At 35.8% G+C, this 27,782-nt stretch overlaps 1 protein-coding gene across 3 annotated transcripts in view; it reads left to right on the top strand.

The window, feature by feature from the left end:
* Positions 1 to 27,782, top strand: part of cntnap2a (contactin associated protein 2a) — a 378,859-nt gene that overhangs the window by 173,693 nt on the left and 177,384 nt on the right. For all 3 annotated transcript variants that reach the window (XM_058765454.1, XM_058765455.1, XM_058765456.1), the window contains exons 5-8: positions 169 to 372; positions 2,888 to 3,072; positions 5,402 to 5,545; positions 7,137 to 7,395. In XM_058765454.1, the coding sequence (XP_058621437.1) occupies positions 169 to 372; positions 2,888 to 3,072; positions 5,402 to 5,545; positions 7,137 to 7,395 (792 nt within the window). The remainder of the gene's footprint in view (positions 1 to 168; positions 373 to 2,887; positions 3,073 to 5,401; positions 5,546 to 7,136; positions 7,396 to 27,782) is intronic.

Below are 27,782 nucleotides of genomic sequence, written 5' to 3' on the forward strand. Positions count from 1 at the left end.
ACCTGATCCCAGCCGCAGTTTATCTGTGAACTTCACCATGCTTTCGTCCAAGCAATCTATAGAACAGTCACTCAACCAATCATTTAGCCAAAAATGGGCATGACACCTAGTCACCTCAGAGGTGCTAATCTCTTTTCCTCCTCCTGTCTTTCTTCCTCCTGTCAACAGGGGCAGATGTGATTAATTTTGATGGGCAGGGGGTGATCTCTTACCGCTTCAAAATGAAGAAGATGAAGATTTTGAAGGACGTGATAGCCCTGAAGTTTAAAACATCAGAGAGCGAAGGGGTGATTCTGCATGGAGAGGGGCAACAGGGTGACTACATTACCTTGGAGTTAAGGAAAGGCCGGCTACTGCTGCAGATAAACCTCGGTAAATCTGATATGGAGGCCTATAATAGATATCTGTTATATGATGATGCGCTTGTGTGTACCTTGGGGTGAGTTTTGTCATTAATGTGCTGATGTAAGTATTTCTTCATGTTATTTATTGACTTTATACCTGCTGTTTTCTGATATTTAATTGATTGTTTGATCCTCATTGACTCTTTGGTAAAAATTAATGATATTAAAGTTGCAGTCCGTAACTTTTTTGGTTTAAAAATGATCCGAAATCAATATTTGAGCAAGTACATAACCAGCCAGTGTTCAAAACTATCGCCTTACTTGAGCGTGATTCACAACGGTTAGCTTATAATAATGTTTTCTAAATTGAGTTGTACGGGTAGGTTTTCGCAGGAAATTCGAGCATGGCACTGCGTCATTACGTCACGTCTGTAAACATAAAAACGTTGTCCCGGCTACTAGGCTATCGCATGTGAGGATCCTGCAGGTGGCGGTTCATTTATAGCCTTTTATCACAGCAGCTAGTATAATTAAATGTATCATTTTGATGGCGGATTGTAATCCAGAAAGGATTATGTGTTTGTGATGTGTTCATCAAACACATGTGAATGAAATTAAATTATATTCCAGTTTTAAATGTGCTTCTGATTACAGATAGCCTGGGATTACACAAGATTTGTATTTTAAAGACAACCAGTTCGAAGGGAGCATAATTTGCTTTTGGGGTTAATATAATTTCTTAATATGAAATTCGAATGGTATGACAATTAGAGATTAAACTGTACAGAAATTGAAATCTACACACTAATACACACTATACTCATAGTCATGCAATGCTGATGTTGTTAACATTAATAATTTGAGAATAAAGTATAACAATAATAATACTTTGTACGGTTAGATGTGATATGAGCTAACCGATCGTTAGATTTAATTACCATTGATAGCTTGATTTATTGTAATGCTTTTTTCCTCAGTTGGTCAGAACAAACGTGGCAGACTTGTTACTTGTTCAGATGGTAATATACGGTGAACATTTTTATTTGGGTCATATATTCCAAGACGTAGGCTAGAATCTGTGATTCCTAAGTACAGTATCCACCTCGGTGCGGTGACTGACAGACTGACACACATACTCCTCAAAACATTAGATTCATCCGCGCTGGAGCCGTGCCGGAGCACAACCCCACACACGGAAGATTGTTCCGCACAGAGCTGCAATTCCAGGTTTTCAAACAAAGATGGCGACAAAAAGGCAAAACTTACGGACTGCAGCTTTAAAAGGATAGTTCGGTTAAAAAAAAAAAAGGGGGAAAAAAATTCTGTCAGTTTTTACTCACCTTCATGTTAAAAGAATGTGATAAGTAAGCCTTTTTCATTTTTATTTACTTTGTTTGATTTATTTAAATTATAAATTAATATGTTTATTCAGCAAGAATGCATTTATTTGATCAAAAAGTGAAGACATTTATGTTTTTTTTGTGTTACAAATTAGTTTTATTGCAGCTAAAAGCTGCTGTTTTCTATTCATCAGAAAATCCTGAAAAAATATGTAATGGTTTTCAACATTGATAACATTAAGTTTCTTGAGCAGCAATTCAGCATATTAGAATGATTTCTAAAGGATCATGTGACACTGAAAAGTGAAATAATGACTGAAAATGCTGAAAATTCAGCAGATTTTAAAATGTATTAAAATATAAGTAGTGCTCTCAAGCGATTAATCGCGATTAATCACATCCAAAATAAATGTTTTTGTTTACATAATATATGTGTGTGTACTGTGTATATTTATTATGTATATATAAATACACACATGCATGTATATATTTAAAAGAAAACTATTTATATTTATGTATTAAATATATTTATATATAATATAAATTATATGAATATAAATATAAACATGTAAATACATGTAAATATTTTCAAAATGTATACTGTATGTGTGTGTCTTTATATATACAAAATAAATATACACAGTACACACACATATATTGTGCAAGCGAAAGCTTTTATTTTGGATATGATTAATCGGTTGACAGCACTAAATATAAGTTATTTTAAATTGTAATAATATTTCACAATATTTCATTTGTACTGTATTTTTGATCAAATAAATGAGCATAAGAGACTTCTTTCAAAAACATTTAAAAAAAAAAATCTTGCTGACTTGTTTGAAGAATATTTCAATAATTTTTTGTCCATATACGTCAATGGGGTCCAAAACCACACAGGTGTCCATTGAATTTTCCAAAGAATAGGAAGTTTGGAACAACATGAGGGTGAGTTTTCATCTGTGTGAACTATCCCTTTAATATCTCATGGACCCGCATTGCAGAAAAACCTAGCCAGAGGGAAAAGAAATACTCATAGACTGTAAAACACAAAACCCATTACCTTGTATATCATAAGGACATAAACATCTCATATGCCTTGCGAAGACGGGTTCAGAACTTCCTCCCATCAATTATATTGCAGTGAAGGTGACGATATTGTGTGTTTGATATTAACGATGGTCTCCCATGTCTAATAAACTGTAGGAAGTAATCAGTACGGCTCCATCCTGGGCCATACATCTGTGACTAGCGGCAGTCTGCTGGACGATCATCATTGGCATTCTGTAGTAATTGAGCGATACAGGAGAAATGTCAATTTCACCCTTGATCAGCATACTCAGCACTTCCGCACCAACGGGGAGTTTGACCACCTTGACCTGGACTATGAGGTACGACTGAGAAAGTGAATGATTTATTGCTCTGAACTTCATTTAACAAGCATTATGGGATGCTGAAGCTCAAAATGTTACTCCCCATAACAGGTCCTTTAAAAAAAAAAAGTATTCAAGGTAACACTTAAATATAGGGACCAATTCTCACTATTAAACTAGTTTCTTATTAGCACGCCTATTATTAACATATTGGCTGTTTATTAGTACTTATAAAGCACATATTCTTCATGAACGTATTCTACATCCCTAATCCTACCCAATACCTAAACTTAACAACTACCTTACTAACTATTAATAAGCAGCAAGTTAGGAGGTTGTTGAAGCAAAAGTCACAGTTAATGGTTTGTTAATGGTGAGAATTGGACCTTAAAATAAACTGTGACCATATTTAATTGTCCTTAAGAAAGATTTATCTCACAAAAATTAAAATGTTGTCACTTTAAATAAGCAGGAATTTCATTCTCGCCCATCCTGATTTATGCTAGATAATGATGGTTTGGTGCTTTTCTGTTATTTAAACCAAAATAACAAATTTAGTGATTTTGGTTGAATAGGTATTACTGATAAACATATAGTGCACCTAAATTGAACAAGCTTTACCAAACTTGACTTTTTTTTTCTTTCAGGGAACACAATAAAAAAATAAATAAATAATAATAATATTTTTTGAGGATTATCCTGTTACAGAGTGACCGAGATGTGAGGTGTGCAGATCCATGTGCAAGCTTTTATTAATAAACATAGTCCAAACAGAGTCTAAACGGCAAGACGATAGGGCAATCCAAAATACACATACAAGAATCAGAACAGGGGAAAATAGGCAAGGCAAGACTAAGAAAACTAGAAAAGGCTCTGTAGAATAGCTATCGCTAAGAGAGAGATAAACGCTATACAATACTCGGCCCTGAATAGAGGTTGGAACTTCCTATTTATGGTGTGTGTGTAATTGAGTGCAGGTGAATACAGTTCATGCAATGGAACATGGGAAATGTAGTCCAGAATGAGGTCTCCAGTCCCCAACATATGCTTGTGTAGGTCAAGTTTTACATCAGCTGGATTTTATCTCATTTCCACACTGGCTGTTAACAGACTCATAAATAGAAGTTCTGTAATTATCTCCGAAATCTCAAGGATTTCTGTAGGATTCTGGTCACACTGCAGTCGTCACCCAATCTAAAGATCTCAAGCTCAGGCTTGATAAAAAGCTGTGAAGTCACACCAAGACATTTTGTCTCAGGAAGGTTCACATTGTGATAAACTTTGTTTGCAGTGGGAGTTTTATCCCTTGTCATTCTTTTCAGCATGGAACATTTCAAATCCGCTTCTCTGCACAGGATTAATCCTCACTAATAACATGTAGCAGGATATTAATGTTATCAAACAGAAATTATGCGTATTAACAAGTGCTGTAGAGCAATGTATAGGAAATTGATTTTCAGCGACGTAAAGAATATGCTCTGAGAGCAAATGCTTATCTATTCAATTGAGCACAGACGCTCCTGGCACTGTTGGATGCTACAGAGCTGGTTACAGCTCAGTTGGTCTAAGACAAATTGACCCCAATTAAAGTGAAAGTGTCTGATTAATTGAGCCGAGAACGGATCCAAACCGGTGAGTCGTTTTCTGCTGGAGTACAGACTGCATTTACAAACAATTGCATTTATCGACTATTTTGTTGAAGCACTAGTGCTTCTTTCTGGGCTCTGTTTGAAATTGTTTGAATAATAGTACTTACTAAGCATCTTTCAATAGCTTGATATTATCAGATTTGACAAAATATGTATAATTTTACTCCATTGTCACAAGCTGAATTTTTTTGGTTGTGGCTGCGAAATAATAATAATATTGTTAATTATATTTCAGAGTCATATTTCAATTAAATTTACAAGTGTACTGTCTGCTGAATTTGAAAATAGGACAATAGATATGTAGAAAAAAGAAAAAGATATAGACAAAAAGAGGTTATTAAGTTGAATCATATATGGGAATCATTTACATTTCAAAATAAAATATGAACTGAATAATTTGCATTATATTTCACACTGGCAGTTCACCAACATGCATGACATATGTTTATAGACCTGTGTTAATTTGCTTTGACAAAAAATTCATAATGTTGAAAATGTACTATTACATGCAAAAGCATGTTTTTAGCATAAAAACAGCTCTTATATGCATTTCTAATGTGATAAAATTTTGAACAGTTTGCTAGATGAAGGAGGCGTATATATTGTTGTATATACTGTATATATTGTTATGTTAGACTTGGTGGATTGCAATGCTTTGATACTGTTTTTCTGACTTATGTCTGATTTTTTCCATGTAGCTGACTTTCGGAGGAATGCCTTATTCTGGGAAGCCAGTCTCAGGAGGTAGAAGAAACTTCAAAGGCTGCATGGAAAGCATCAACTACAATGGAGAGAACATCACTGACCTGGCCAGAAGAAAAAAAATGGACACTTCTAGTTTCGTAAGTCTGTTCCCTTTTCAATCAACTCCACAAACCATATCTGACTAATCAGAGTTTGAGTGCATAACTTTCCCGTTCATGACAGTTCTGCGCATATTTAACACGTTTGGGTGGGTTGTTTTTGCCTGGAGGGTTTTGTGGAGGTGTATGACCATGAAGAACTGTGCAAGGTTGACGCTGCAGAATGTAGAGCGGTTCAGACGTGATATTGATGGAGCTCGCATTTTAAACCTCATATCTATGCTGTATGGATCTGTTTCATTTGTTTCAACATGCTGATGGGAATGTTAATCATCTACACAGATTTGATGACTGGTGTCAGCACTGATAATAATCTAATTTCCACTGCCTGTGATAATGCGAAGAATGCAATAATTGCACATAATATCCGATAAGCATATCAGCGTTCTGTGGTTCATTAATGGAACCACAAACATGAAGAGACACAATGTTTTTTTCTGATGAAAATTACAATCTTATCTCTGCCGTACAGTTACACTAGCACATCATGTCACAGAACATCGGACAAGCATTGTGTTAAATGGAAATATGGTTGAATTAGATTCATGTGTTTGTTCCAGAGATTTAGTTTTTGACAAATAAACCAATCAAGCTTGTACTGCACAAAATGAAATCTAAAATGAAATGATAAAATTCTATCATCGCTTACACACCCTCATGTCGTTCAAAGTCTGCATGACTTTATTTCTTTTCCACAAGATATTTAAAAGTCAGTGAACTTCATTGAGGTCCAAAACAACACTGACTTGTACAAAAAGCAGAGATATTTTTGAAAATATCTTCTTTTGTGTTCCACAGAAGAAAGAAAGTCATACAGGTTTGGAACCAGATGAGCAAATGATTGTCAGAATTTTCATTTCTTGGCTGAACTATCTCTTTAATAGTGAGAAAATAGCACAATTCTCCTCCTTTCCAAATTTGACATGTGTCCACCATAGACACGCTCTGAATTATTATTCATGACTGAAGGATTATGTTCAAGGTTGATAAAACACATCACTTGGGCGGAGGTTCTGTTATGAAGCACTGAGGAAGGCTGAGTGCACTTTTCTATTTCATTGTGATGAGACTGATTAAGTTCTCTATATTTGAAATAAGTCTGAAGTGCATTCGGGGCCTCAAAATTACCATTTAGAAGGACGTAGAGCTAGAGAGTTATGAATAAAACCCTCGCCGTTGCTTCCAAGCGGCCCTTTTTCCAGCTTAAGGTTCCGAAATCGACGGCATGGTTGGGAACATGCTGTAGCAGCACTTTGAGAGATCTTTCTTTAAGCCCATGTTCCACATGAAAGGTCCTCAACCATTTCAGATGCAGATTTATTTTCTAGTCACTTTATTTCACAGCTTTATTAAAGATGTTGCATCTGAGAAATACAATATGCAGTGTGCTACATCAAATTTGATGCTGTACAGAGACATCTGTTTTGCAGAATAGAAACTGGTTTTAACTGGTTTTAGCTGGTCTAAGTTCAGCCGTGAAATTGTTTGATTCATAAACAATTGTTTAACCATCTCAGTAGGTCTACATTTTGAACAGCTGTACATAAAGTGTTTCCTGCCTCATTTTCAGCGCAACCTGACGTTCTCCTGCGTGGACACACACACGTTCCCCGTCTTCTTCAACAGCACCAGCTTTCTGCAGCTGCCGGGGAGGAGGGACCACAATATGGTGTCTGTGGGATTCCAGTTCCGTACCTGGAACCCCAGTGGCCTGCTCCTGTTCAGCTCCTTGGCAGATGGAATGTTGGAATTGGCTCTAAACGATGGAAAAGTCACAGTGCACATTAACGTCACTCAGCAGAAAAACATGCGTGTGGACCTTGCATCAGGTGAGCTGACATTCTTCCCACACAGACTCGATGGCTGTTACATGGAGATCTCATAAGGTTTCATCAGCCTCTTTTTTAAAAAATGTGTTGTTTTTTTCTAGCATAGCAGCACCTACTTTATAATTTACTTAATGTTCAATGTTATACGTTTAAAAACTGAGTGCTCAATCAGCACCAGTTTTAGCAATATGATAAAGTTTCATCATGTCCCAGAGTTAAACTTTAATGCTCAGGTTTCTCTTTTATAGTTTAAAACCAGTAATTTAATTCAGTAAGTTTTTAAACAAGAAAGAGTTGTTTCAGAGGAGGATTAACTTTATTATATTTTGATTAACGATTATGAAGATAAATATATCTTTTTTTCTGGTAATAGCATGCACCTGTGAATTTTGCACAAGACAGAAATGTGTGTAGATAACAACATTTGTGTTCTGGAGGTAAAAATCTCATGTATTTATTATATATACAGACAGATCTCACAATTGTGATTTTTTTCTCAGAACATCAGTTTTTTCCCCCTCAGAATTGGACTTTATAACTTGAAATTTCAAGTTTATATCTCACAATTCTAAGAAAAAAGGTCAGAATTGCGAGAAAAAACACACAAAAACGTCAGATTTGAAAGATATAAATGTGGAAATTCCAATAATAAAGTCATTTCTCACAATTGCGAGTATATATCTCAAAATTCTGACTTTATAACTCGTAATCAGAATTGTGAGTTTGTATTACGCAATTCTGAGAAAAAAGTCAGAATTATGAGACATAAGCTCAATTACTTTTTATTTTTATTCAGTGGCAGAGACGGGCTTTCGTTAAAAAAAGACATTTAAAAAAAGAATTTGAAAAATACCAAAACTGCATAAAAATCGGTTGGTCAATTTTGCTGTCAATTAATAAAGTACTGTAAACAGTAAATTTTAGTTACGTATAAATTTTGTCTCTGCATCTCTCTTGAAGTATATTGGAATGCATGTGGATAACATAGTCCGGATCATATAGTCTTGGAAGAACTGACTGAGAAATACATTTATATTAAAATTTTACCACTGTTTACACTACAAACAACTGAGATATTAAAGAGGCTAGTCTTCATCTTAATGAAATTGTCCTTTTTTGTTGATGTTAGAAGTGTCTTTGTCAGTCTGAAGGAGACCATTAGCCCAAAGACACCTATAGACATTCTGGACACACTCGCCAAACTCCTGTGCTAATAGGCCATTAGGAGAAAGGGTAGTTATTCTTACATTGTTAACCTCAAGGCTAATTGGGCTCCACCTCTATGGAATCCTTTATCTCTTTTAAGAAAAGCAAATTGACTCCAAATTGAACTCCAGCATGGAAGAGTCAGGTAATAACTTGATGGAGTTCCATGCATAGTAAGTCCTCAGTGACGGCTATGAGATTAATGTTGTGGTCTGACCCAAGCTAATAGGTCTTCAGGATCTGAAATTTCGATCCAGTTTCAGACTTCAGCATGTTATTGGATTTACTGGATCAATTGTAGACCTTATCAATGGAAGTATTGATATGGGGTGTGACTTGTTCTTCTGTACCACAGAGTAAACCATAGCTCTATAATAAATCAGGTTGACTAAATTTTATTCATTTGTTGTCTGATAGATTATATGATTTTTTTCCCCCTCTTGGAATTATTTGATTTCTTTCTCCTTTTCTTTTTTCATCAAATATCAAAGAAACACATGCACATGTTCTTCATTTTCTATGAAAGCCTCTCAAATCCTTTAAAACGCCATCTTTGAAACCTAATATATTTGTCAATAGAACATTAGGCAGGTTTATACGTGTGGTTGCATGGCAGGGGTTTTCTTGTTAATCTGACATGGGGTATTAGAATGCAAATAGAGTCTAGTTTTAAGAGCTTTGACTTTTTTCCTCCATCTGCAGAGAATCATTAGCTGAAGAAGTATTACCTTGACAAATTAATAAATGATTGCCTTAGTCATGCTCCTTGAATACTTTAGTTCTGGGCTATAGATGCTGAATTGAGAGCATTCATGATCAATCTGCCTCCATAAAAGGCTGATAAGGTTTATGGGAATGCTGCAATGAATTCTTAATCCTTATAGCGTCAAATTCTACAACACCTGATCATTTTCTATCTACTGCCAGTTGTAAGACAGCCAGTAATTCTGGTTCCTTAATGATACTATTAACAGTTCTTTTAAGGAATAAATATTGGGAAGTGCAGTTCTTTTGCCAAATAACAACTGAAAGTGAAAGTGACGTGACATGTGGCCAAGTATGGTTACCCATATTCAGAATTTGTGCTCTGCATTTAACCCATCCAAAGTGCACACACACAGCAGTGAGCACACACACACACCGTGAACACACACCCGGAGCAGTGGGTTTAGGATTAGGAATTGTTTATTTAATAAAATAAAATAAAATACAATTTAAAAATAAAATCTGAAAAAAAATCTGAAATTTCGAGCCAGTTTCAGACTTTAGCATGTTATTGGATTTACTGGATCAATTGTAGACTTTATCAATGGAAGTATTGATATGGGGTGTGACTTGTTCTTCTGTACCACAGAGTAACCCAAAATAAAATAAAATATGCACACACGTCACATGAATTACCAGTCACTGAAGTAGGTTATACTGCAGTTTGTTGTAGGATATATATGTTTGATTCACTCAGAAGAACTGATTCATTACAGCCATTCGTACAGGTATCCGTCAGACTGTGTCTCCGCATCCTGTGTTTTTCCCCTCCTCTTGTTACCATATTTGGAGTTCCTGTCCTCGTTTAGTGTTTATGAGTTAATTAGTCCCCAGCCCTGTCTGTTTAATTATCTTATCTCCTAGTATTCTTAAGTCCTGTGTTCCCTGTCCTCAGTCTTGTGTATGTCTATGTGGTTGTTAGTCCTGTAATTCCTGAGTTCATTATTAAAGATCCTGTTATTTGTAAATATTCCTCGTCTCCGTGTCTCCTCGTTCCCCAGCTCCGACAACACACCTGACAGTATCAGGTTGTACTGGTTGCACTGGATGTTTTCAAAACGAAAAAATAAGTTTCAGGAATCACACTACACTGTTTGTGGTCAATGTTTTTGATTTACTGAAAAAAAAAAATGTTTTTAAGAGTGATTCGTTTGGGAATTAGATGACACTGATTGCACCCTATGGTTGTTTTTGATTCCCTAAAAAGAGCTGACTCAAGAGTCATTTGTTCAGGAATCAGACTACAGTGATTGCGATGTATGTGTCAGACTTTTGTCCTGTCTTGTGTTTTGTTTTGCTCCCCATGTGCCTCCCTTGCCCTAGTTTCTCCCTCTATGTCCTTATTTGGTTTTCCCTGTTCTCGTTTGCTCCTAATTAGTTATCATTTGTTTCCAGCTGTGTCTCATTCATCTCCTCGTTTAGTTCTGATTATTTAAGCCCTGTGTCTTTCTATGTCCAGCGTCCGGTATTGCCTGTCTTCACCCCTGCTCGATGTGTGTTACCCCTGGATTATGTCATTAAAAGAAATGTTGATTATTCTCCTTGCTACCAGCCAGCCTGGTCTCACAAAATTCTGTGTAATGACCACGGACTCTTAATCCCCGAATCTGTGGTGGCATCACAGAATCGCCAAAAATTCTGTGATGGGCTCACAGAAGTGATACCAATGTAAGTCAGTGACAGGCATCAGCCGTGGTCCATGCACGGATTCACTGGTTCAACACCAGCGCTGCATCAGACCACGTAAAAAGAGTGACTCCGATGCAGTTATATTTTGTATATAAATTTATACTTTCACTGGAGCACCTACAGTAACCCCACCCCTACCCTAAACCTACCCACTTCTGAACAATATAAAACACACACAGGCAAATATAAGTGCATTCACAGGTATTTATTGCAAAAACTGTCCATAAACAAGCAGTATAATGGCAATGTTGTTACCCAATATATAATTTAATTATGATGATAAAATTCCCAGTATCGCGTCGGCATATTGATGCTAAGGGTTTCCTATTTAAAGTGTTGAACCAGTGGATCCGTGCGTGGTTCACGGCTGATGCCTGTCACTGACTTACATTGATATCACTTCTGTGAGCCCATCACGGAATTTTCAGCGATTCCGTGATGCCACCACAGATTCGGGGGTTAAGAGTCCGTGGTTATTACACAGAATTCTGTGAGATCAGGCTGTACCAGCACATCGTGACAGTATGTTTGTGATTTACTTAAAAAAAGAACTGTTAATAAGCATAATTTGTTTGATTGTGCTCTATGTTTGTGATTTACTTAAAATAGTGATTTGTTTGGGATTCGTATTAAATAAGTACCCCGACCATTGTCTTTCTGTTGTTTTTGTTTTTTTACTGGAGTTGAAATTTCAAGTTCTGCTAAACATAAAGCTGTCCTTCCCGTAATGATGTAAGATAGGAGACTGATCCAGACATCAAACAGGTTAGTAGGGTCATACAGTAAACTTTCATCTGTTCTGTGTTAATATTTTATTTTTTTCCTTTTGCAGCTCAGCTTGTTTGCCTTTTGGCTCCATCCCTTTCTTGTCCAGGTTAAAGGTCCATTCTGCTTGTCTTGAGCTGCAAATTGGCTTTGGAAGTGTGGCCGAGGAGTCTGATAGTGCCGTAAATGAGTGTAGTCTTGCTAATAGGCTGTAGTTAAGTCAAATTCCAGAGGGGACACTTGCGTAATTGCCATCTTCTTACTTTTACTTATTATTTCAGCAATTTAGTGCTTTTTCAGCCTACTGATTTAAATGCATTGAAACGAGTTTTCATCATCTTTTTCTTTAAGCGCTGAAGATTAACGGCCGTCACGTTAAGTTAATTGACATGTCATGAATGACTCAGTGTGACGAATCCATTTGTAATGGGAGGGAATGCTACCATGTTAGGGATTAGAACTTCTTCACTAAATCCAAATGATTCAAGATGATTCATACAAAACATATCTGACAGAATGTTTTCTTAGAATCAAATCTCTCATTAATAGCCAATAATATGAAAATCCCACTTTTTGGCTGAATCGAGAATTATCATGATCGTATCAACATCTTGTGCTGGTAAGTTCCTCAGTTTTTTTTTTCCAGCATTTAATCATCTCCTCTCGGGAGCCAATGGCAAGTACTGATTACTTTCCTCAGTAACAGATAATTAGTCATAATTAGGTGGTGATATAGCAAGGTTGTTGCCATGGTAATCAAGTGTGCAGTTGTCAAGAGAATGATCCAACTTTTGAGATGTTTTCTAATTAAGCATGAGGAATCGAGTGAAAATATGTTTGCTTTTGTTTGTTTTCCGCTTATTTACTAATGGACCCAGTTAGAGCTATAGTCAAATGCTGCTGTTTGCAGTAAAATTGTTAATCATAATGATACTGTCTGGAAACAAATGTTAAATCTTTAGCGTTGTGTGTCAGTGGCGTGGTTTAAAATAGGGTTCCTTTACACATTTGTTTTCCTTTTAATCGTTAGTGCCGTTATACCCTCTAAGAAAAACCTAATAGGTATTCGGAGCATTGCTGCGTGTTCAATTACAACCGAAATTGACAGGGCAACTGAAAATTGCCAGTGATTTTCCACTCATGAAATGTAAGCCTGTAAGAACAACACTGACAAGTCATGTTGCTGACAGTTTGATGAATCGCGCCGATCACAGACCTGTTCCCTTGTGTTAATGGGATAATTTCAAAAAAAAAAAAAAAACACTTCAAATTGTCATGCTCGGTGGCGTTTGTTTTGCTGCATATATGCATTCAGCTGTGGCTCTTCCCGTGTCTCCAGCCAAGGTCTGATACCTTCAAGGCATGTGAACGGAAGACTGAAAGAACTGCCAATTGCCTCTCTCCTCTCGTCTCTCTCTAGTATTCTATCATATATTGATCCCGCTTGTTTAAGTGAATCTGTTTTCTTTGAAATTTATGAAGCCCTCTAGCGCTTATGAATTTGAGTTGACTCTGTGCTTCGGTCTTAAATATTTGCCCCACCGAGGTAATTTGAGAGGCTTTTCAATCCAGGCGGAAGGCAATTTAGGCAAGCTCATAAACTGGGACAGTATAACATTATAATCATAGTAAGGTATAGTGTTTGCCCTATGATTCCCTTGGGGGATCTCCATTATTGCAGTGTATTCCTATTCAATATTGAACTTTCAGCTCCACCAAGAAAGTTAAGGTGAACGGACATTTGGGTTTATTACTTGCTATTTATTACCAGTGGGATGACGGAGAGTTGTGCAGATTTTTCCATACTTGTACCATGCATGCCGTGCATCTCATAAGTTCTTTATTAAATGATTAGGCTATTTTGACAATGCTTTCATCTTTTAGGAAGAATATATTACTATCTGCTCAAGTTTAATCATATTTAGATACATTCCACAGAATTCAGGTGATCGGTACAGACATTCTGCTGAGATCAGGTGTTTTTTAATCAATACTTTTATTCAGCAAAAATGCATAAAATTGATGAAAGATTACAGCAAAGACTTTTACATTGTTAGAAAAGCTTTCTATTTCAAATAACTGCTGTCCTTTTGAATTTTTTTAATCAAAGAATCCTAAAAAAAAAAAAAAAGGTGTCACTGTTTCCAGAAAAAAAATATTAATCAGAGCAACTGTTTTTAGCATTGATGATGATAATAATAAATGTTTCTTGAGCAAAATTGATTTCTGAAGTATCATGTGACACTGAAGACTGGAGTAACGCCTGCTAAAAATTCAGCTTTGTATCACAGGAATAAATTACATTTTAATATATATGTTTTTCCATCTTAACTGTTTACCAACTTTGAAAGCAAGAATATTAAATGCAAATATCATGGTTTGTTTTTATAAATGTATGGTTGTTTTTAACGTTTTGTTTGGGTCTTATTGTCAATTCAATCAGTTCATCTGATGATTTTCGATTTTTCTTTACTGAACTGTAAGTTTCAGAGCATAATAGAGGCTGATATTCATCAGACCTTCTTCATAGCAGAGAAAAAAACGAGTGGCTAAAATTAAATAGAAATGTGGACTTATCAATAGAAAACCTTGTGTATTATCCCTGTGTGCTCACGGTAAAGCAGATATAATTCATCACAGACTGTTTTTTTTGTTTGTTTTTTGTTTTTTCCAGAGACTTTTTAACACCTGCTTTCTAACAGATTGGTTTCAAAGGCTTGCATTGTGTCAACAGTGTCTCCATTTCCAAATGATAGAGGTGTTTGTCCATAGATGGCAGAATAGATGTGAGGCTGCCGTTCCTTACATTGTCCAGGGAGGATGCGATGTTAATTTCCTGTATACTCTCATGCTCTGAATTCCGAGTTAGTGAACGATCTTGATGGATGTTATGCAATAATCCATTGATCTTTCAGGGATTTTTGTTCACAGTGGGTCTCAAAAGCTGCGCTGAATAGTTCTTTAACAGCTTCTTTGCTTTCAGACTACTTCTTCCTGTTTGCCTTCCTTCCTCTTCAGCCAAAATGAACAGATGTCTCACACAGCCTCTTTCAACAAAGAGAGTCATTTTCTCTGTTCCAAAATCTCAGAGAGCTGCCTACAAAGGCAGCATTTTAAGGCATCATCAGCATGCTTCCGAAGTGAAGGCTTTTCTGGCCAGTAATATGTGTAGACAGAATGGATAGAGGGGGAAAAAAGCTCAATAAAAAATTATTCATTACTTTAATAAATAATAATATTTTACACCAGATATTGTTCCAATAATTTATTTTCAAATATATCTTTTGTTGTTGTTGTTATATATTGTTCATATATATTTTGTAATTATAATAATCACACTTTATTATTATAATTACACCTTTGACACAATAATAATTAACCTTTAAATATGTCCGCTAAAATGTGGGTCGATTATATATATATATATATATATATATATACAGTGTATATTAGGGGTGTGCAGCGGAGCCATTATTTGTATCTGTATCTGTGACAATCTCAAAATTATTTGTATCTGTATTCGGATAGATCCGGAAGTGGGCGTGGCTTAAACCGGAAGTTCGTCAAATTACATGAAAATACCATTTTAAATGCAAACCTGTTCGATTCGTAGTTTTTATTTAACAAATGTGCCTTGTATAACTAAAGAAATTATTCATTTTTATTAAAATTATAACTTTGTAAATATCTTCTATTTAAAACTTTATCAAAAAAGAAAAATAACTGTATTCTTCTTATTTTCCAGTGAAACTTTGTGTACAAATTTGACAAGAGACAAGCATCCACAATCTTAAATAAGAGCAGTAGTAGAAAAAAATTAAATGGAAAGAAAGTGTTCAGTAGCCTACTCATAGCAGAATGACAATAAAGCTTGCTTGAACTTTAAGTAATTAGATCATGTGTTGCGGGAGTCTGTGATCATTTACAAGTTTTTTTTTTTTTTTATCGACAGAGCGTAACAAATCATTTGGACCCTCCAAAAGCCTTGATCAAACATCGCTTTGCGCTCATTTCATTCATGTGGCTGACTCGCAGCAGCTGCGAAACGCAGGAGTGAATGAGCTCGGCGCAAGTGCAGCCTCCACTCCCCTCCGCTCCGTGTTGCCAGATCTAGTTAATATAAGTGTCGCTAGACTTGTTTTAATACTTAATGTAACAGCGTTAATAAAGTAATTAGGGCATTAATAAAGTGGGAAGATGAAGGGTGAGGCTAGAGGTTCTGTATCCTATTTGCAAAATACAAGATTTAAACTTATTTTGGTGCATTTTTCAGGAGATTGGTTGTGTTTGTTTTTTGTAGCAATATCTGGCAACACTGCTTCGCCGGCACTGACAGGTAGCAATCAAAAAAGGTGCGTGCAGATAGTTTATTGCAGAGCCATAGAGAGACAGAGTTGCGACAACGGAAGTTCAAAACGCTCGATCGTCACGTGATTCACGTAGACCTCAATAGTTCCAGGAAGTTCATAGCCGGCAATTGGAATGCATTGAGTTAGAGAGACAGAACTGCGATTTTTGGTAATTAGTAGACAATAAAATACTTTATTTACATTATTTATAAAAATAATGTATATGTAGATGTATCAGTGTTGGTTTTAAAAGATAAAATTTGCTAATATTTGAGGATTAATGTGGTCAGCTATCCTTACCTGCCATGTTAACATATTTTAGGCTGACGATACCATGGAAAAAAGTCCATGTTTGCTATATAAACGACATCGTGGTCTTTTACCAAGGTAACTTCAGCCTCTCTGTATAAATATAATTATGTGTGTGTGTTTTCTAACAACTTGGATGTTAGTCAAGTGCAATCACATCATTGTCGTTTTATTAATCTCATGGTGAATGTTAAGTTTGTTGTCTTCGAAAATTCATTCCAAATAAGTGAAGATATTTTAAGATTAAGTGGGAATTAATGTTTTTGATTCTTGTGCACCCCTCCATTATTAATATATAAATATATAGTTGTAGTATATTCAAATTTAAAATAACTTAAAACATTTTTACCCATTTAATCATATATTTGATGTATGTTAACTTTTGTTATGCACTTATTTACGTACTATAAAGCATGCTGTCCTTGAACAGTCTCCACTATGCTGCATGGGAGTGCTCCAGTCACTCACAAAAAGGAGTGTGAATGTATGGTTTCCCTATACTGACACGGAGAGGAGAAAACAATTATGCATCAAGTTTTGTTCAGTTCACATTTATTTGTATAGCACTTTTTATTACAAACATTGTTTCAAAGCAGCTTTACAGAAAATGAATGTTTCTACATTTACAAATAAGATTTGTTAACAGGTGTAAATGTGTCAAAGTAATGTTCATATGGCAGAAGTGTTCTAAAATTAGGCTATACAAATCATGCAGTTAAGTAATGTCATGAGTTCAGCAACAATGAATAAATTAAAGCAATGGTTACGTGATTTGATCATGTTGATTACAATGAAAGGAAAATTTAGCAGTTTTGTATGTTTATACAGAGTCAGAGTCAGCTTCATCTGAAGTCCTCTCGAGGGCTGGCGTCATCTCTTCACAGGTGCTGGTCATCTGAAGTCTTCATAAGAGGCTGGATATAGTCAGCAGGAGCAATCTATAGATTACACCAACAAAATGTGATGTAATCATATGGGAACTGGCACTTTTTCACGAAGAACAGGGAAAGACTTGCCAAACCCAGTGAAGAGACTCATTGTGAGTGTGATCTCATTACAGGGAGTCTTCAGGTGGTTCTTGTTCTGATCCAGATAGAGAAGGAGAAAAACACAGGAGGAATGGTTAAGTGATGCTCCATCACATTTCAGTCCTGTGACATCTGCTCCTTCAACACAGTGCTTCTAGAGTAGCTAAGACATTTAAGTATAAAATACAGTACAGGTTTATTGTGATTACTTCTATAAAATAGTAGTGGTAGGCCTATATAATACATTTTTGGAAATTTAACCTAGCATGATTCTGAAATGAAAACTGCTTGCCAATTTTAAACTTGTTTTATTCTCACTCAGGTCCATCAGCATCCTTTGCAATAAATCTAAATCTATTAAATAACTTCCCAGCAGCAGAAATCACGTTTAAAAGCCTTAATTACACAACAACGAATGCTGCCTGAAGAGAATGAATAACATCCTGTAAATCTACTAAGTGAGGAATAATCTAATAATAATCTGTTTTAATGCACAATATAATTTGATTAGCTGTGCTGATAATATACAATTTTGTTCTATAAATGTCTTACCTTTTAAAAGTTCATCTCAGCGGTCTCTTCTGCTGCATCTCTACGGCGCTGATTGTATGAGCGCTAACTTCCGGGAACTATTGAGCGGCTCCATGATCCGCCATTGCTGTAAAAAAAACGGTCCATTGGAGTCAACGGAGTTGTCGCAACTCTCTCTATATGGCTCTGGTTTATTGCTGAGGAGACCACATTCGTTAGACAAATGCAATGATCACCATGATAACGGATTTATCCGAATAACAGAAAAAATATTCGGCAGACTCAATCACATGACCTCATAATGGAGTGCTGTTCCAGCAAACATGTGATTGTTTCTGCCGAATATTTTTTCTGTTATTCGGATAAATCCGTTATTCGTTTTGAAGCCATTATCCGTGCCTTTCCGAATAAGGTATTCGGATTCGGGCACATCCCTAGTGTATATATATAATACATGTAAGGGATAATCAACGGCTTGCCGTGCATTAAAGGATTTTAAATGCACGATGTGAAGGCAAAGAACCACCCGACGCGAAGTGCATGTAAAATCCTTTAATGCACGGCAAGCCGTTGATTATCCCGGTTATTCCATGGTTATTTGCCAAGTTATAGACAAGTTAAAACTAGTATTGCTCTTTTCAGCGCAATATTTGATCGGAAGGGTAAAAATGTCATCTGTTACGGTTCGTTAGCTCTAGCATTCTGCCTGCTTCAAATCAGACACAGAGATGAAATAGTGCGGTAAGATCACATTTATTTGAATGAATTATTTCAATTAATTATCGATCGATCAAGAGAGAGAAAGAGAACGAGAGAGAGAGAAAGAGAGAGATGACAGCGATGTGTGCATTAGCTGCGTCTGCGCGTCTCTCTCTACAAACAATTAATTACTTCAAAAACAGCGAAATTTACCACCTCATTGTTGGGGAATATAATGTAGCGATCTAGTATCTAGGCTATTTTATTAATAATAATCGCGGGGAAGAGTTGACAAGTTTATGTGTTCACTTCAGCGTCAGGCACGAGTCAAATGAGCGTGGAAACGGTACTGTGCTCGCAGCACGTGCTCTTCAATTGCACGCACAAAGGTGCCGGAGTGCTGTACCCTGTATCATTTCATATCAAATCGTGAAAGAAACTACGGGCATGCAATGCCGTGGTCAGTTAAGGCATTAAGTTACCAAAAAGGCGATTAAAGCTGCCTTAAAACTGTGCGTGCATGTTATATATGAGTTACATTAAGAACATGTCTCTGAAATGGTTTTCCAAACTGTCCTGGTGCAGTCCAGCACTGTCTCCCTCATCTAACAGGCCCGATTCAACTCGTCAGCTCATTAGTAGAGACTGAAATGGGTCAGAAAAGGTAAAGACAGATAAGAGAAAAGAAAGAAAAAAGTAGCAGCCAAAATGACATAAAAACCTGCTGCTGTGATGTCTGTTCATCAAGAATAAAAGAAAAAAGAGGAAATCAATAACTTTTCTATCTTTAAGGATTCATCTGTATTTAGTTTAGAATTTTGATAACTTAAATTTCTGTATATTTCTGCTGAGGGGCACAGGATGCCTAGCTAAATATGACATTTATTATAATGACATTCATTATAATTTATTATAATGGGTTTATGTGAGGATTGTTTTAAGTTTACTTAAATTAGAAGTTGCTTTTTAAAGTCTAATAAATGCTAAAATTGATAGCTCTTAAATATAATGTAATGTTGAATGGCTATAGGCAATGGTTAAATATTGGGGGGGGGGGAATCAGTATTAATTGGTATCAGTGATACTGGCCTTCAGTCATAAAAAAGATGGCATTAAACAAATATTAAAAAATGTACTGTCTTTGTTGTTTGTACATTAATTTGAAGATTGAATGTGAAATTATTGCAATATAAATGTATATTAAAAAACTTTAATGTTAGGTGGGATTAATCGCGATCAATGTCAGAAAAAAATGTGTGATTAATTAGTAAATTTTTTAATCGATTGACAGCACTAATATGTGTGTGTGTGTGTGTATATATAAATATATATATATATATATATGCCGATATTTTTGGCCATGACTATATATATATATATATATATATATATATATATGCCGATATTTTTGGCCATGACTATATATATATATGCTGCATTTATTTGATCAAAAATACTAATCTGAAATATTACAATTTAACATAACTGTTTTCTATTTCAATATATTTTATGAATATATTTTATTCCTGAATTTTCAGCAGCCATTACTTCAGTCTTCACTGTCACATGATCCTTAGAAATCATTACATTTGGTGCTCAAGCATATTTTTCAGGATTCTTTGATGAATAGAAAGTTCAAAAGTACAGCCTTTATTTAAAATAGATAAATATTTTGTAACAACAAAGACATCTTTACAGTCACTTTTGATTCATTCTTGCTGAATAAAAGTATTCATTTATTTAAATAAAAATGAACTTTTGAATGTCAGTGTATCTTCCTTTATATTTTAGCAAAGGGATCATGAGGGGTCCTCATGGGGATCCTTGTCAAATTTGAAATGTTTGAAAGTTTCTTAATCAGTCACTTATAGGGTTTAATGGTGGTTAGGATGCCTATGTAGACAGTAGGCAGTGAGGCATTGGTATTGGAACAGTGCTATTATGTCTTTAGCTCATCCATAATTTACAGTAAGAGCAGACAAAGTATATCTTATGTCCATGACTTTGCCTATTTTCAATAATGTCTGTGTGAGATCTGTGTTATCTTAGCCGCTCTCACTCTGATAGTGTCTGTTACAGTGTCCTCTGTTTTATAGCTCCGTGTCTAGTTAAACACTGCAGGCCATCCTTTCACCAAGATGAAAAAAACAGCTTTGAAAAGCTCAAAGCCTTGACCCATGAACCTTTTTTAACCGTGTCCATTTTCCAGAGGAAAACAGGAGGTTTGTCTATTCCAGAGCCAGCACCTTGGTCAAGTTTTATCAGTCAGAAATAAGCACAGTTCCTCTCTCTCGTTTCCCTGTCCCCTTCAGGGTGGCGATGGCTTCAAAAATCAATGTGATATGTGGAGGTGACTGGGAGCAGAGAATATCAGGTTTATCCCGCAGGCTTCTGCTGAAATATCCAATGTTGTTGGCGCAACATCTACACGTTCCTTTATCACCCATTTTATGTCTCTTCTTCAGTTACTTAACATCAACTTTTTATTTTTCATTTTATGTTAAGAAAAGAAAATGCCGGTATGGTGTTATTATATAGCATGAGGGAAATATTTATATAAATGACTTCATAAATAAATACAGGTGCTGGTCATATAATTAGAATATCATCAAAAAGTTGATTTATTTCACTAATTCCATTCAAAAAGTGAAACTTGTATATTATATTCATTCATTACACACAGACTGATATATTTAAAATGTTTATTTCTTTTAATTTTGATGATTAGAGCTTATAGCTCATGAAAGTCAAAAATCAATATCTCAAAATATTAGAATATTACTTAAGAACAATACAAAGAAAGGATTTTTAGAAATCTTGGCCAACTGAAAAGTATGAAAATGAAAAGTATGAGCATGTACAGCACTCAATACTTAGTTGGGGCTCCTTTGCCTGAATTACTGCAGCAATGCGGCGTGGCATGGAGTCGATCAGTCTGTGGCACTGCTCAGGTGTTATGAGAGCCCAGGTTGCTCTGATAGTGGCCTTCAGCTCATCTGCATTGTTGGGTCTGGTGTCTCTCATCTTCCTCTTGACAATACCCCATAGATTCTCTATGGGGTTCAGGTCAAGCGAGTTTGCTGGCCAATCAAGCACAGTAACACTATGGTCATTGAACCAGCTTTTGGTACCTTTGGCAGTGTGGGCAGGTGCCAAGTCCTGCTGGAAAATGAAATCAGCATCTCCATAAAGCTTGTCAACAGAAGGAAGCATGAAGTGCTCTAAAATTTCCTGGTAGATGGCTGCGTTGACTGTGGACATCAGAAAACACAGTGGACCAACACCAGCAGATGACATGGCAGCCCAAATCATCACTGACTGTGGAAACTTCACACTGGACTTCAAGCAACATGGATTCTGTGCCTCTCACTCTTCCTTCAGACTCTGGGACCTTGATTTCCAAATGAAATGTAAAATTTACTTTCATCTGAAAAGAGGACTTTGGACCACTGAGCAACAGTCCAGTTCTTTTCTCCACAGCCCAGGTAAGATGCTTCTGGCGTTGTCTCTGGTTCAGAAGTGGCTTGGTAGCCCTTTTCCTGAAGGCGTCTGGCGTGGTGACTCTTGATGCACTGACTCCAGCTTCAGTTCTCTCCTTGTGAGGCTCTCACAAGTGTTTGAATCGGCTTTGCTTGACTGTATTCTCAAGCTTGCGGTCATCCCTGTTGCTTGTGCACCTTTTCCTACCCAAATTCTTCCTTCCAGTCAACTTTGCATTTAATATGCTTTGATACAGCACTCTGTAAACAGCCACACCTTTCAGTAATGACCTTCTGTGACTTACCCTCTTTGTGGAGGGTGTCAATGTTCATCTTCTGGATCATTGCCAAGTCAGCAGTCTTCCCCATTATTGTGGTTTCAAAGAACAAGAGATACCCAGAATTTATACTGTAGGGATGGTCATTTATTCAAACTCAAATGTAAATATTCTAATATTTTGAGATACTGATTTTTGACTTTCATGAGCTGTAAGCTCTAAATTAAAAGAAATAAACATTTGAAATATATCAGTCTGTGTGTAATGAATGAATATAATATACAAGTTTCACTTTTTGAATGGAATTAGTGAAATAAATCAACTTTTTGATGATATTCTAATTATATGACCAGCACCTGTATTATTTATCCAATCTCTTGCTCAGTCCATATGCAGCAATTGAAAGAATTTAATAGAAATGGCTGGAATTATTTCTGTTTCCTCAAGGATGAATGTGTGAAGGCCATCGGGTGGTCATGTGTATTTTACATCACTCACAAATGCCTCTGCAAACAATAACGGCGAGTCTGAGCTCCGTTCCTCGGAGCCCACAGGCTGTGCCTCAAGAAATGGACTCTACAACAGGCCAAAGCCAAGACACAAAGCAAACTATAGCTTTGTGCCAGGTCAGTCTAGAGGTATGAATTTAACAGGATGTGGTCTTAAACACTGCTTAGACAAATATCAGCGGGTTTTCACTCAAAATAGCCAGTGCATTGTCAAAACAGACAATTTGTATGCCCATAGTGGTAGGGTTTTTTTCAAAGTTATTATATTGCCTCAATAAAAGGCTTTTCTGGAGTCATAACAATAACAGTCCAGTTATGGAACTTACAGGCAATTATTCTATTCAGTTTTACTTTTAAGTGCTGTTTGAAAGAAATTAATACTTTTATTCAGCAATTATGCATTAAACTGATTGAAAGTGACAGTAAATATTCTATTTCAAATACATGTTGTTCTTTTGATCTTTCTATTCATCAAAGAATCCTGAAAAAACTTATGTAAAAACTTTATGCAGCACAACTAACATTGATAATAATAAGAAATAATTTTATTTTTTTAAATATATTAAAACAGAAATGTTATTTTAAATTGTAATAATATTTTACAGTATTACTGTTTTGTACTGTATTTTTGCCCAACTTACCAACCAAAACTTTTGAACAGTAGGGTATTTTTGTCCCAAAGCATTTCGAAAGGGACAGATCGCCTGATTCCTATAATACATCGAATGAAAAGATTAACCTTCATTAAACAGCGGTATTACTTTTCCTTGCAGTAAAATGCCTCATTTATTAACCACCCACAAAGTACCCACTTTGTGTATTGAAGTTAAGTAATTGTCTTTATTTTTGGCACAAACATGCCTCCATAATTTTGGCTCAATATATTGTACCTTATTTACAAGACTCATTGTGCTATCGAAATTTAATTTGAAAGTGCAGTTTATGTGCACTCTCTATTGCGATTTTACCAGTACCTCATTTGAATAAGTCCATCAGTGAATCAAACACTATGCAAAATTGGTGCATCGCTCATTCTTACTGAACTTCCTCCAAAGATTTTGCCTGTGACATTCATAGAAAATCTGAATTGGTCACATAACCAAGGATAAGTCATTAATATTCTTCTGTGGGGTGGACAGAGGAGGCATGATACATATTTCAGCGCCTTTCTGTTCATGTTTAAAAAAGGAGCTTCTAAGACAATTTCAGACACTCCGCTATCAAAAACATATTCATGGAAAAGCTGAAGCTTGAAGTTCCTGCTCTCCCAAGAGCACTCTTTCCTGGCAAAGCCTAACATTAATCATGGCTTGGTGTCTGTGAACCTCTGAGTAGTGAGGAAGCAGAAACTTTCCCAGCAATCCTTTTTGATGACATTATTGCATCTGGGGCTTCTTGGCTTGAGTTGCAGAGAGCCTTTCGCAGCCCGTACTCAAATATCAGACTTACCATGATGACAAATAGAGCTGGAGGCTGTGCATCCCTGTAATTGCATTTCTACCTTTGAACCCCATATGAGGATGCACCTACTTTTTAAAGGGCATCGGGTCCTTCAAATGTCATTCACACTTTAATGGTCTGGAATCCACCAGACATTTATCAAAATCTGTTTGGGCGGTGTTGTCTATGAGCATCTCTTATTCTTTCAGTGGAGTTCAATCATGCTGGAAGAGAGAGACCAGTTGTATGTGTGTGATCCTGAGGAGCTGAAGGTCATCATGGGAAAGCTGATTAAGCAGGTGGAAAGTAATGACTGCAGGTTGATCTGTCAGAGTTCAAGGGACCCACATTGTGTTAATTAATCCGTGACGGTGGGTAACGACTGCAGAGTCTCTCAAGGGGACATGCAGGGGTGCTGCCCTCTCACACTGATGTAGTGTAATTAGGAAAGTTGCAAAAAGATTGGACATAGTTATGCTGTGCAGATGTACATCAAGACTGTGCCCCATGATCCACCTTTCTGACCTAATTAGAGCGCCTTTGAGTGTATTATGTGTGCACTGACAGAACTTTTATAAAACTTTTTTGTGTGTGTGTCTATGTGTATTCCTGTTTTCTGATGGATGGTATTTGTGGAAGGTGATATAAGTCAATTCTTTTAATCACAAAATTTACAGGGTTTCTGTGGGACTTAAAAAGTCTTAATTTGCTCTTCCACAAATTAGGGCATAAAACGTCTTAAATCAAGCAGAAAGTCTTAAATTCATAAATTCTTTGCAACAAATGTAGTATCTTGTTCAGTATTTTATTTTGTTTTCCAATATGAGTACCTAAACATCCTGAAAACAAGATGCATTTGCTTGAACATTGAACATAAATCTTGTTTTCTGAGAAATTAATCAAAATGAATGTGTATTTTCAAACTTCAAAGCGTTGCTAATACAAGCTGTTTAAATTTAGAGATCATATTTACATATTTTGATGATTATTTATTTTAATTTTAATAATATTTTGTGAAAATGTATAAAAAAATTGTATTATTATAGACAATTTATAAATTTGATTTATTTTTGTTGTATACTGTTATGAACATTAAAATCAGTTTTATCTGTTAACAATTTCAGAATAATTTGTTGTAAGACAACCAATGAAACTTATGTCTTTTGAGATAAGTAACAAAGAATCTGATCAATATAATTCATGTTTTAATTAATTTACCCACCAATGGGCAAAACTCAGATGCATAACGTAAAAAAGTATATATTTATTCATATTTCTTTCATACAAGAGGTAGAGGAGGCAGACAGCATATACAGTAGGCTCCTCTCATTATTAAACTGATTCATTAGAATGTATATTATATATATTTTGATATGTTCATATTATCATTTGCTTCTGTCATAAATGTGTCCCAAAAAAGTGCAAGGGAAAAATGCTTTCATTTTATTAGAGTTCTCTTAATGTGGCATGTTTTAGGTAAGATTTCTGTATATTAGTCTGCTACTTCTTTTACCTGATTTTATTATAAAGAAATGTATTTATTTAGGATTTGTCACTCAGTAACATCTGAATTGGTGAGTCTCTTGAATGATTCAAAAGAACCGTTCAAATCAGCCATTTGTTTGTGTATCAGACTACACAGGTTGTGCTTATTTGCTTTTTTATGTATTGCAATATATCGTTTAAACCTCAGTTTAAACTAGTTTTAGTAGACCAATGCTAGTCTGTTACTGGCACAAGTTGGTTATTGCTGAAGATAGATGTGTTTGACTAGCATGAAACTACTTATGCTGGTAACCGAAATGTTTTACTGGTTATATAAGAACTAAACCAGCTTAAAAAGGCTTTTTTTCTTCAGGGCATCCCGGAAAAATCGGACACAACTCGCACTTTAATCTCATCAGCTTTGTACATCCAAATCTCAGATGTCACTTGACACTCGTTTGATGTTGTGTTGTCATATCAGGGCACTTAACGTAATTTATCTTGTACACAAAAGCCATCTGTTTGTCCAACTGTCCCACAGAGCAGCTCGTGACAGGCATGTCTGCTACACCATTCGCTTCATACACCTACGCAAGCACAAAATGTACAGAGTTTGAGAGAAACTGATGGATGACATACTAGTAAATGGCAGAAAGCACTGTCCCTTCATATCACCAGCAACTTCTGAGAGACAAATTTATCAGAGGTAATGGCGTGTAAGTTACTTTGGCCTTGTTCATGCCAAGTGGACTGTGCCTGAGAGTGAGAGCGGTCAGGAAGGAGAGAACAGTTGTTCAGTGTTTTGTGGTGTGTGACAGATAGAGGTAAACTGGCCACTGGGGACCTCCAATGAGCTAATGTCTTTCCACCAGTGCATGATTAATGGTGGAAAGGAATGCATTGCTCTAAGCTAGCATCAACCTGGTTATTATGTTCTGATGACTTTTGCCCTTCACGATGGCATCAGAGTAAATAATGACTCTCTGATTTATCAATCAGAGCTGTCAAATCAACAGCTGCTGTGGGTTTGTTAACCTGAACCCCTGTCCTCCTGAATCCGCCCTCGGTGGAGACTTTTAGACTTGTCATTTTATCATCAGCAGCCTATTGCGGATTGCATTCTGTTCAGTTTTTGATTCAAAGAAATCTCTGCTCACCAGTGCTGCATTTATTTGATCAAAACTCCACTTAAAAAAACATATTCTGAAATATTATTACAGTTTAAAATAAATCTTCAGTCTTAAGTCTTCAGTCTCAAATGATCCTTCAGAAATCATTTTGCTATGTTGATTTGGTGCTCAAGAAAAATTATTTATTTTTCAATGTCGAAAACGGTTTGCTGCTTAACATTTTTTTGTGGAATATTTTTTCTTTGATGAATAGAAAGGAAAAAGTAGAAAGGAAAGGGAAAAAAATTTAAATGCAAATGAAAAACAAATATTTTGTATCATTATGCAGTAAATTTCTTTACTGTCATTTTTGATTAATGCATCCTTGGTGAATAATGTATAAACTATACTTACAAAATTCAGTATATGATTAACAGCTCATTAATATGTGAAAAACGTTTGTGCACTAAATAAAAGTCATTTGGCATGACTACTGTGTTAGAAACAAGAGAAGAAGAAGAAACAACAGGAAATGATAACAGAGAGAGAACCTGTAATTATTTATGAAGGTTAATTAATCTCAAAATATAAGATAATTTGACCTTTTTAGGACAAGTTTCGGTTGCAAAATGTCATGTGGTGTGACTACCCAAAAAAACGTTGGTATGATATGATTTAATAATTCATAATATTTGTTGAAATATACTTTTTAACTTGATAAATATGTTTATTCTATGATTTTTCCA

This window comes from Onychostoma macrolepis, chromosome 24 (assembly GCF_012432095.1).
Source record: "Onychostoma macrolepis isolate SWU-2019 chromosome 24, ASM1243209v1, whole genome shotgun sequence".
Classification (NCBI taxonomy): Eukaryota; Metazoa; Chordata; class Actinopteri; order Cypriniformes; family Cyprinidae; genus Onychostoma; species Onychostoma macrolepis.